Below are 12,362 nucleotides of genomic sequence, written 5' to 3' on the forward strand. Positions count from 1 at the left end.
CCCTGTCCCTTCGACGATGAACTTGGGGCTTTCCTCTTTAAAGTTTCCACAACTTCAGCTGAATCAGCCGAGTTCTCTTTCATGCTCTCGCCTTCTTTCACCTTTGATAAACCGGATTTCCACTTACCACCACCATTTGCATCCGATTTACCACCACTTTTAAAAGGAATACCCTTGGAATTGGAGGAAACTTTGGGGGCTTCCTGCTTCGTCTTGCCTGTCTTTGCGGCGTCTTGCTTCGGCTTTGTGGTAGCTTTCGGCGTGACAATGTCATCAACCTTGGGTTCGGTAGACTTGGGCGTGTCAACATCCTTGGGTGTGTCAACACTGTCCTCGTTTTTGGATTTGCTGCCCACTTTTGAAGCAACATCGACTGGTCTACTACCACTTTCAGGGGTATGATCCTTGGCTTTGGTAACATTGTCCAATTTTTCGAATTTCTTGGAGCCATCCACTAGTACCATCTTCCTCTATTTTGCTACCAGACCTCATGGAAGCACCCTTGGATTTTCTAGACGAAGCGCCTCCACCCCTGGACATCCAATTCTGAGATATTCAGAAATCAAGGAAAGAATAGTAGCAAAGATTTTTGTTTGAAAGAATTCAATAACCTTTTTTGCCGAAGCATCCATCTTGGCTTTCTTTCTCGGCTAATCAGCAGCTTTCGCTTTCTTCTTCTGAGAGCTGTTAATGGAAATGGAAACGAGGGGGGAAAAAGATAAGGCCACAGAAGATATCAGACAGGAATAGACCAGGAAACGGACAAGCAAACGCAAAGCTAGTACCAAATATATTAATCCCTAAATGGTTAAACCTACAGTAAAACTCGAGCAAATAGAATTAGGATTGCAAAAGATAGGAAGATGTATCGACATAAACTGCACAAAAAATACATGCAGAGTTTCATGATGCAAGGCCAAAATACATAATGACACCATGTAGAAGTAGAACCATGATTGTGGTTCAATCAACTTTAGCAATCAAGAATCACAACAACAGGAACTTACATTTCAGACAAACCGTCAGAACGCGGATGATCTGCTGCAACCTACTGTTTCAATAAATTATTAGCAATCTAGAACACAACTCAAATAAAAGCTAGTCACATATATTATTTAGGAAAACTGCCCACCTCATTAGAACCCAGACTCATCTTTGATCACCTCCCACTTTTCTCTCTTAAGATTCAAAATTTCTACATCACCGTCATCATAGAGCACCTACAGAAGAGAAATGAAGAATTTTAAAAATTCAAGCACGAACAGTTAAGAGGGAAAACCTCGGGTAACACGTGCGGGAAAAGAAAATCATGTAAGGAAGCCTTTATCTTAGTTGATGTGCCAACCTTATGCTTCTTTTTAATAGGATCAAACGACTGAATAACACCGTCATAGAATCTTGCAAACAGTAACACCCATAAGGGGTGAAAGATTAATCAAGAATAAAGAAATGTACATTTACTTAAGTTCCTTGACTAAAGTAAGTCAAGCCAAAGACTTAATAAATCTTAATACAAGCATGACTTGATTCAGAATTCATTCTCCAGGAAAAACATCGAGACAACAAATAAATAAGCATGTGGCACTTAAGACGTCATCATTTAAAATAATCCAATAATTTACCCTTTAAGGTACATGTTATTTACTTTTTCAACTAAGCATCCACATAAAACCCATTGGTAGTGAGTGAAGAGGGACAACTGAAATATAAGACAATAAGAAACCTAGTCCTTATACATGTGAGGTAATACCATTTAATACTCCCCTCGAGTATGGCTCAACAAGTGTCTACACACGGACAACCTCACTTGAAATAGTTAGGAACAACATCACACACTTTGACCTCGTAAATCATTCAACCTAGTCCTCGTAAATGTGTGGTAATACCATTTAATACTCCCCTCGAGTATAGCTCAACAAGAGTCTACACATGGACAACCTCACTTGAGATAGTTAGGAACAACAGAACACTTTCTATTTTGTACCTCTTAGCAAAAATTTAATAGGAGAAGTGATGCCATTTTGCTACCAGAAAAATAGGTTTGGTTTCATACCATTCATAAGAGAGAGGGGGAGAGGGGTGGGGGGTTGGATGGTTGGTGTCTGATCTTGGTTTTCATGTTTTTGGAGGTGATCTGCGTTCAAGAGTTTACTGAATAAGATTAGGAAAGGCTCCTGTGATTAACATTGAATCACAGACCACTGCTAGCTTCTATGTAAATTGTCCGTTGTTTAATCATGAGAGGTTTTATTATCATCGTACTCTAGCGTTTTTATTACACACTTGAATCTTACATCGCACCACATATTTGAAAGAGGGCACTTTCCATTAGTCATTTTGTTTTCCTTGGAAATGTAAGTTTTGAGTGTGAGAACATGGTAATAGGAGGTTATAAACTGGTATGGGAAAGACATTCACACACATAAGAGAAAAGCTCAAACGAATAATATTTCATGGTTTCTATTTTTAGAGTATCACTTCGGTAATACTTGCAAATAAAGGATTGAAATACAGAAATATATACTTACGCATGGTCTTTAGGCCACCAGACATTCTCCTTCAAGCCAATCAGATTCTCACCATATTCTAAGGTATCAGATCCCTGACAACGAATCAAAATGAAATCTAAATCATTTGTTTCCAGAAAAGGACATGCGATATCATTACTTCAACTATGTTCAGATTGCAGTTTGTATGAACAGAGTCAAACACAAGGTCTACGATTAGTCATATAGAATTATTTGAGCTTCCATTTCCTTCAAGTGAGATAAAAGGGAGTAGCTATGATCTCAAGAAACAGCAAAGGAAATATAGAAGTTAGCGAAACGAAACATAAAAGAACACAAAGGCAACCTCAATAGTTTTATAGCTACAGACACTTTTTCTTTACTTGGGGTATGCTTTCTCTTGGAATTTTTCATATGGGTCTCATCCATGTGAGAATCAAGTTTGTTTGATTTCACTGCCTTAGGAGAACCAATCATTTCCTAAATAAGTGATAAGGCAACAATTATTCCCTTTATTGAAGTATCCAGAACAGCTAAAATGTAAATGATAAAGCTTTGAATAAGCAACTTAAAAGACAAAAATTATGCACCTCATCCTCATTCCTGGTCGAGATTTTGGTTCCATCCTTCTCAGGAAGAATAACTTTTCCCCAAGCTCGCTTTTTCTTATCCTTTGGTTTCCTTGAAGAGGATCCATCTGCATTAGTACTACTAGAATACACCTTCTTTGATATCTGATTCAGAGGTTTTTCCTCTGAATCACTTGCGGTGCCACTTTCTTTCTTAGTTTTATCTACATTGGGCTGAGCACTATCCTTGTACGAAACCACAGAAGCAACCTCTTTCCCTGGTCGTTTATTTGTTTTTGCTTCTGAATCAATTGACACTTTGGATAACTTCTTAGAGACATTGTCAACAGAAGGTGTGATCTTGCTCAAGCCATCTTTCTTTTTTCCGTGGATACAGCCCTATGAACAGAAGGATCCTCACAAGGTGGATGAGCATCATCCTTGCTGTCATCTTTCTGGTTTGCTAAGGTCTCAACTTCCTTACCATCACCATGAGTGCTGTCAGAAGGTTCTGTTGATTTTGAATGGGATTTCTCCCCTTTTTCATCGGTGCTTTGTTCCAACTTAGAATCTGAAATGACCACTTTCTCACCTTCCAATCCATCAGGTTCAGCAACAGTTGATGTATCAACATTCTCATACTTATTGGCAAGGCAGTCATCCTCTTGGTTCTGTAAGGAGCTTGAATCAGGTAATGAATTTCTTTCATCAGTTTGACTAACGCCATTGCTAACAACTGAAGTTTGAGAATTTTCATTTGCATGATCAACTTGTTCTGCTAAAACGGACTCTTTAGGAATCTCCTCCTGTATAGGATTTGAGGATTCATAAATGATGAATTTCAAGTATCAAATTCTAATAACAAGAGTAGAATACAATTGAAAAAAAAGGAAGCACTTGAATCCACACACACGCACACACTCGTAGAACATTGAAGACTAACAATAAATATAAGAAACATGACTGAACTGCATTGTCCGAAGGTGCTTCTGCTGGTTTGCTTTCAGCATCCCACAGCAAATTAACCCCAAAAAAGAAAGAAAACATTAATGTTACTAATTCTACTCTATCTTCGCCAAAGAGCATAAAAGGGATCAGTAAGGTGTCTTAGTTTTTCAGCACAAGACAAGCTTTTGAAGGATGTCTTGAACAAAACTGAAAAAAGTAATTAAAAAAAGGATCATTAACAAAGTACCGTACAAAATTAAATAAAAAAATCTAAACCTTATATAATCAACTAGTGCCTATTCTATCTGCAAACAATATAGAGTATAGACATAAAAAATCAAAGAGAAAAAATTGACTAAACGAATTGTCATCAAACAAAAAGAATTTATGGAATTATACTCGGGTGCAAATGAGATAATTACCACACGTTTGTCAGTAGCATCACCATTCTGCACCACAGCACTGGGTGCCACATGGCATATAGAAGCTACTACACCACCATAATCCTCATAAGCAATTCCCAAGTTCCCTACAGCTTGTGTTAGGTAAGGTTTCAGTTTTGATGCACAGTTTTCAAGCACACTCTTCGCCAACTTCCGAGCAATAGGAAGAACTCCCTGAAAGGAAATAGATGCGGTACATGAACTAAACAAGATTGTAGAAGAGAACAGATAGAAACTGACTCGTATGGTAACAGACCTCATTATCTCTCTTTACCCTAGCTAAGATTGGGGAGTGCAGCTCCATAAAGATGTCTTCACTTTCTTACGACACAAGGGTCATAATCGTCAACATTGATGTAAACATAGTATCTGCATGATAATCTCTGAAAAGCAAACAAAAAGAATCACAAGGAAAACAATGGTTCAGAATGCATCTACAGGATAGCATACTAAACCACTTCTTTATTATATGACAGGATGACAACAACTTTTTATTTTAGATAATGCAATAATCATCTTGTGGGAAACTAAAGCCCACAAATCACACAGAACTCGGAAGGTTGGAAATAATGGCCAAAGATTTATGTTGATGAACGAATGCTAACAAGAGAATGCATATCTCCAATCATGGACTTAGTTTGTACCTTATTGCATTAAGGAAATGCTGGAACATCTCAATGATTAAAGCATCACACTCAAGATCCAACATTGCCACACACGATCTGACTTTTGCAACAGTTTCAAGAATAGAGGTCCTCTTAGTATGTGAGCGGCTGGACTTATCAGCTAGATTTTCGAATGATGATACAATCAGTTGAAAGATCTCCTGCACACACATTAATAGGAATCATTATTTCCAGCGCAGAAAATGGGTTTTAAAAGATAATGAAATATGTAAGAGCGACCAGAAAAAATGAATTCAAAGTACCCTCATTTGGTCATCATTATAAGGCGCATCTGGTGCAGTTATCCTTGTTATCTCACTGATGCAAGAAGCAACTGCAACTTTGACATCAGCATCAGGATGTCTGAAAAGCTGCTCCGCAATCAATGCTTTAAGCGAAGGAGAGAGTGCATTTTGCATTGATTGGCTTGGTGCTTGTTCCGCCCTTGACAGAAAACTCTTCGACTTGCTATATTTGCAGAGGGTAAAAAGAGCAAACAATCACCAATCAATGTAAAATGTAGAAAAACAAGCATAAAGCACAATCCAAGGAATAATACCATACCATAAAAATCAGATAATCCCAGCTTCATTAGGAACTAATCAAAAATTACCCATACAGAATAAAATTCTACGAAAAGAAACAGATTTAATACATAATACAGCCAACAGTAAGGTACAATAACCAGTGAACAAAAGAAACAATTATGCCCCAGTCAAAATGTCAAATAGGGAGAAGAAAAAGGAAAACTACTTGAAACCATTCTAGTTCAACTTGACTATAAACCAAAGACAAATTTAAAGTATCCACCACCCCAATCATCACTCGTTTCTATTGCAGTCACTTATACAATAAACAAGTTGTAAACCCTAATAAACAATGAGTCTAAGGAGATAACTTAAAAGAGAAGCAGATCCCAAACAAACAATTTACGGGAACAAATGATTAAAACTTGCCTGAAAACATCTCACTACAACATCTTTTCACATCCACTTCAAATTCTTCTTCAATCTTGAAATCATGAATACACAAAATTTAATACCAACTAACATCTAATGTGACCCTTCGACTTAAAAAAACAAACTCAATATGATCATTTGAATATCACTTGCAATGGCCGCCCTGAGAGTTGAACCCTTCAACGGATAATTTCGTATGCTAGCTCCAATGAGTAGTAGAGGAAAGCTCGGCCTCAGTGCGTCCTACTTGTGTCGTGTTTTAAACCTGCTATGCATCCTTGCTTCATCTACCATTCCTGACAAGCCATTTCTGGTATGCCCGCTGCTTCGTCCAAAATGACTTAAAATTCATCCTATCGCCGCCTTGGACTTAAAATCCTTTTTCTGTTTTAGGAATTTTTTCCCTGGGCTCTCAATGTTGGATTTCAATCCGAGATCATCCCTTGAAGTTAGTTCATTCTACCTGCTTGTTCAAAGCCTGCCTACTTTTAATGACATGAGATTCAAGCCCCCCTTAAAGTAAAGGCAACTGATCCCGATTTCCTTGATCCTTTATCTGGCTGGACTGTTGATAAAGTAAGTTGGATGTGCTATTCGATCTTGTAACCATGAAAGCTCGAGAAACAGAATGTCCTCTCAAGGTTTTGACCAATATTTTTGTCGTTGACAGATATTATGCTTACAGGACTGAAATGGAGGGCCACGGTGATTACAAAAGTGACAAATGACATAACGAGTTAAATTGATTTTTTGATCTTATTAAAAGATCATATTAATTTTTTTTAAGTTTAGAGGTTTATTTTAATTAAAAAAATAAAAATTGGCTTAAACTTAAAAATTAAAATATAAAAATATTCAAATATTAAAAAATTAAATATAAAATAAAATAAATAAAAATTAAATTACTATACAAATTAAATATATATATGTTAAGAATATTAAAAATATTATTATTTAAAAAAATAAATATATATCATAAGCTTTAAAATGATAAATTATAAATTATTAAAACATAAAAAAATATTTTTAAAAACATTTAATATATATAGTCATATCATTAACACTTATACAAAGTACTATGATTAAATAAGTCGAGATTTATAAATTCTATATAAAAATATAGCTAGATTTTTTGTGTATATATATGTGTAATATATGATCATATCATTAACACTTATACAAAGTTCTATGATAAAATTAGTTGAGACTTACAAATTTTGTGTTAAAATATAGTTAGAATTGTATATTGATGCGAGTAACTTACTATGTTTCTTAGTTATAATTTGTATCAAAATTTGTTAGAAAACATCGTAAGTTACTCGTACTAATACACATATCTAATTATATTTCCTAACTATATTTTAATACAAAACTTACAAGTCTCGACTAATTCAATCAGAGTGTTTTGTATGAGTGTTAATGATATGGCTATATATTACACACAGATTATATATATATTTTTTAAAAATATTTGGTAAAATGATACATGAGGTTCTTGTACTTTTTAAAAAATCAATGTGATCCTCGAACTTCGAAAAAGATTCAATGTGGGCGACCAACAATTTTCATTGTTGACCATTACGATACTGACGTGATATTTCACATTGTTGATGTGACAGTTACAGTGGTTGGTGGTGTGACATATGAGCTAAATTGGTTATTTTTCAAGTTCGATGGTCCAATTGTTTTTTTTAAAATTCAATGATTTATTTGACTAAAAAATATTTTAAATTTAAAATACTACAAATATATTAGCCATTTGATTTTTGTTTTCAACCCTCTTAAAATTTGATTCTTTCATTTAAGTACTTTGTTTTCATCACTGTTGATATTAATGTCATTATTTTAGAACACATAATAATGTTAGGAATTATGGTAGAGAGTAGATATTTTAGAGTTAGTTGTAAATTTTGATATATCTAAAGAATATTTTGGTATTAGTCAATTATGATATTAAAAAATATATATTTATGAATTAATAAATTTATCATTAAAATAATATAGATTTGATTGGACGAGAATTATTTGTAATGCAATATAAATAATTATTGAGAATTCATTTTATCCGTAATAGTATTGAGATTTTATTCTTAATTTTAATTGATGTATTCTTTATTATTTGATTTTTTTTTATTTTTTTACTCACGTTTACTATCTTTTTTTTAATTTTATAGTAAATATTTTTTAATTTTAATATTTTCATTTAATAAATAATACTAATAGTTAATTTTATTTTTATATTTAATTTTTTAATATTTATATTTAAAAATTTAAAATATTTGTATTTAAAAACCAAATAAGTCTTTAAACTTGTAAAAAATCAATTTGGCCATTGAGCTGAAACAAATAACCCATATCTCACGTCATCAACCATATCACCAATCATCATAGACAGTCACATCAATATTGTGTACCGCCACGTAAACATCATGAAGTACCACGTCAGCATCGTAACGGTCAACGACAGAGATTGTTGGTTAAAGGACCACATTGAGTTTTTTTTGAGTTCGAGGGTCACATTGTGTGTAAAAAAATTTGATGGTCACATTATTTTTCTTTGAAAAGTATAGGGCCTTAGGTACACTTAATTTATACTTTTTATAACTTATTATATATATTCAATTTAAAAAAAATTAATAACATTTTTAGTATTTCTAATATATATCTATTTTTAAAAATTTAATTTGTATTTTTAGTATTTAATATTTAATTTATTGAATATTTAAATCTTTTATATTTTAAATTTAAGATATTTTTAAATTTTCAAGAAATAAAATGTCCCTAAACTTTTTTTAAAAATCGACATGACAGTCAAACAAGGTCAGAAAATCAATTTAACTCATTTGTCATTAGGGATGACAACTCAACCCGAACCCGACCCGACCCGATCGGGTCGGATTTTTTTATAAAAAAATTCAGGTTTGGGTCGGGTCGGGTTGGGTTTTTTTATGCATTGTTCGGGTCGGGTCGGGTTTAGGGTGGAAAAAATATGACCCGACCCAAAAAATATATATAATTTTACCCTATATATTTAGTGATAATTACAATAATTCCCCTCAATATATAATTTTTTTCAATTAAGTCACTATTTTTATTGAATAAAAATATATTTTTTAAATTATTTCGGGTCGGGTCGAGTCGGGTCGGATTTCTAAGTCATATATTCGGGTCGGGTCACGGGTGGAGGACCCTTTCTTCTCGAGTCGGGTGGCCCAAAAACCTGATCGATCCGACCCATTGCCATCCCTATTTGTCATGTCATTTGCCACGTTAGTAGTTGTCCGCTATTTGTGAGTACTATATATGGGTGCGGAAATATGTGCAAGCATACACAATCGAACAAGTAATACAGTGATGAGCGAGTATCGTCTCCACAGAGATTAGAAGAATTTGATAAGTTCGGTCAAAGAGCTTTACTATGTCACCTAAGTAAAGTTAGTGATGTTATTTGCAAATGAAAATGACGTGGCAAAATGAATGGATGTTATGGAAATTGTCTGATGGTAATATGGTAGCAGATTGAGATATTATGGAAATTGAATTGTGTTGAGTGCAAACAAATAAAAATGTAAAGGCAAAATAAACTGTAAATATTGGATTTGCTTATAAGGACTTTAGACTCCTCACACGACAAGCTACTATGGGAATGAGTGATAGGAGTTACTTAGGAAATTTAAGTCCACTTCTCAGAATGGTCTTACTTCTATGCCTTCTCTGCTCGACAGAGTTTACTAAGGGTGCCCTATGCTATCTCTAGTAAGGGACTCGACAGAGTGAAGATGCCTTGGCAAAACCGGTTGGCGTAAACCCCTGCAGTGATCCTATTGGTCCAAATAATAGGATATGTCTCGGCAATACCTTTTTGCGGTAGCATTAACATCTAACCTATCGCTCATGCACAACTCCTTTTAGTCGAATGAAATCCTAGCCTTCTTTCTAAGGCGGATTAGGCCTAGTTACTATCTAGAACCCCTTGTTTATGTGGTTCCTCCCTAGTTTCTCTCGAACACTAAAGACGTGCTACTTAGACATTCTCTCGAACACTAAGTAATCTCCTAAGGAACGGCTACTCTCGTAGCTCCTACAACCTTAAGGCGCTAAGCTTCATACAAAATAGAATATAACATAGAAAAATAACCATTCATTAAAGCAAAACTTATATATCCAAAATAAACTCCCACCAAATAGGATTAGTTCATGGTAGGGTTCGAAATAAGCAAGCACAAAGCAAGTTAATCCGTTCCTTATAACCCAAAAGATAAATATGAAAGCAAAGAGCAAAGGGAAGAGGGAAAAGCCTTCGACGTGCACTGTCGGAGCTTCCCTCGGCCACCACGAACTGTCCCAGCGATCTAGCTCCTCTCGGACGCCTAGTTCCCCACTCCCTCTAGCTTGTCAACGGAGGAATGTCACGGCAAAAATGATTGACGGAAAAAAGAGAGAAACTTTTTCTTCGAATTTTTAGGCTCTTGGCGGCTGTCTAAAAATCTCCAAGTCTCTTTAAAAAGTCAGACTTCATCTTCTATTTATAGGGGAGAAAACCTAGGGTTTTGTGTTAAAATTACATTAGTACCCTAAAGTTCATTTCTTTTATGTGAGAGTCGGTGCAAAGATGGTAATTGGCCCCTCCTTTATGGCTGATTGCATAAAGCACTTTTTATGCCATGACAGCTGGCTCTTATTAAAAATATTTTCTTTGACTTTTTCTGCCCAGAAATACCGTCCTAGTTGTCACGGCAATCACATTTTGCTCAGTAATCTCATCATGTTATGGCAATTCCCTTTTTCTTATCATTGCTCCCAAATCTGCACATCATCAAACAAAACATCTTCCCCATAAAGCAGAACTGATTACAAAATGAAATACCGCGGAAAATAGAATTTCACCACATGCAACTATATGCTCCTAAATGCATCTATATGATCCTATATGAGCTTTTAGACAGTCAATAACTTAAGTGAAAATGTCCCAAATATAACATTTTTATGGAGTTATCACACCCCCAAACTTAAGCTATTGTTTGTCCTCAAGCAATGGATAGTATTAAGAAAAATAAAAATACCATGGCAAGTTCAGAAGCATAATAGTTATATGGATATAATTTCAGCCCTCAGAACATTTGGCTTCAACATGCTAGACAGGTTTGAGAAATCAAGTTCTATCCCCTAGGGCAAGATTCTTTGTGTGTGTGTATGTGTGTTTGTATCCAGTCCATGCTTAACAAACCTAAAAATTTTCTATGAAAGTTTTCTTGTTTTGCCACGGCATTTACAACTTTTACTCCCACATTGTTTTCTTTTCCTTTTGCTTTTTTTCTTTTTTTAACACTGCTACGAGGGGAGTCAGCCCATCACACCTACCATCCCACACTCTAGGTGAAAGGGAGCATACCTTCAACTCCCGAGCTAGTCAGGTAGAGTCATCCTGTGACTACTTTCATTCACTTATATACCATAGCTGGCATTTATTTATTTGTAGTTTCCAGGAAATGTCATGGCATAGTGGAGTGTCCCTCTACAGATATGGCGAAGCATTTATTCACAATTTCATTTTTTTCTTTTTTTTACAAAGTGGGGTTTTCATCGTTCATGCCAAGACATGCAAGAGTTCTCTTATAAAAAATTTATAAGTTCCTTAAGCATGAAAAACATACAATTGTGTATTAAAAGGTTTCAAAAAACAAGTCCTAGAGTTGGTTCTATCATCCTCAACAGTCATGTACATTCAATCCTAGCCATCAAGAATTCATCATCATCAGGCATCCTTAATTTATTCCAAAAAACCAATTCAACCACTTACTAATGTCATGGCATATTTATTCCACTAATACTATCATGCAATGATTTAATAACCCTACCTCCACCAGATTTGAGAGAAGCATTGTCCTCAATGCTAAATAAAAACTAAGGAAAAATCTAAACTACATACTATGAAATTCAATGCAATGAAAAGTACCTTGACTTTATGCTTGTGGTGGTGTGGCGGTCGTGCGACGTGTGCGCTTTTGTAATTATGTGGGGCTAGAATGTTCAGAATTCGATGCTGGTACGGTTGAAATCTGGATAGACCCTAACCTTATAAATAAAAATAAAATAGTAAATTAAAAGGAAACTGAATAAAAAGTAACAAAATAACCATTTATTTATGCACATGAGTAAAACTAAAATGTCACGGCATCCTTAAGATGTTGGGCCAGTATCAACTTCATGCAAGAAAAGTGCAGTCTTGTCACACAATGGTGGGACTCCTCGGTATTCCTTCAGGCGCTGG

At 34.9% G+C, this 12,362-nt stretch overlaps 1 protein-coding gene and 1 pseudogene across 1 annotated transcript; both read right to left on the reverse strand.

The window, feature by feature from the left end:
* Positions 1-1,006: 1,006 nt before the first annotated feature.
* Positions 1,007-3,457, reverse strand: LOC120177549 (protein EMSY-LIKE 4-like; the record flags this gene model as incomplete). Its single annotated transcript, XM_039183661.1, has 6 exons — positions 1,007-1,051; positions 1,133-1,220; positions 1,346-1,397; positions 2,529-2,602; positions 2,880-2,987; positions 3,098-3,457. Coding segments are annotated over 5 exons (678 nt in total), but the record flags the coding sequence as incomplete, so codon positions are not given.
* Positions 3,458-4,320: 863 nt separating this feature from the next.
* Positions 4,321-6,385, reverse strand: LOC120177550 (annotated as a pseudogene).
* Between the last annotated feature and the right edge of the window lie 5,977 nt (positions 6,386-12,362).

This window comes from Hibiscus syriacus, unplaced genomic scaffold, assembly GCF_006381635.1.
Source record: "Hibiscus syriacus cultivar Baekdansim isolate YM2019G1 unplaced genomic scaffold, ASM638163v2 tig00112293_pilon, whole genome shotgun sequence".
NCBI classification, from domain to species: Eukaryota; Viridiplantae; Streptophyta; class Magnoliopsida; order Malvales; family Malvaceae; genus Hibiscus; species Hibiscus syriacus.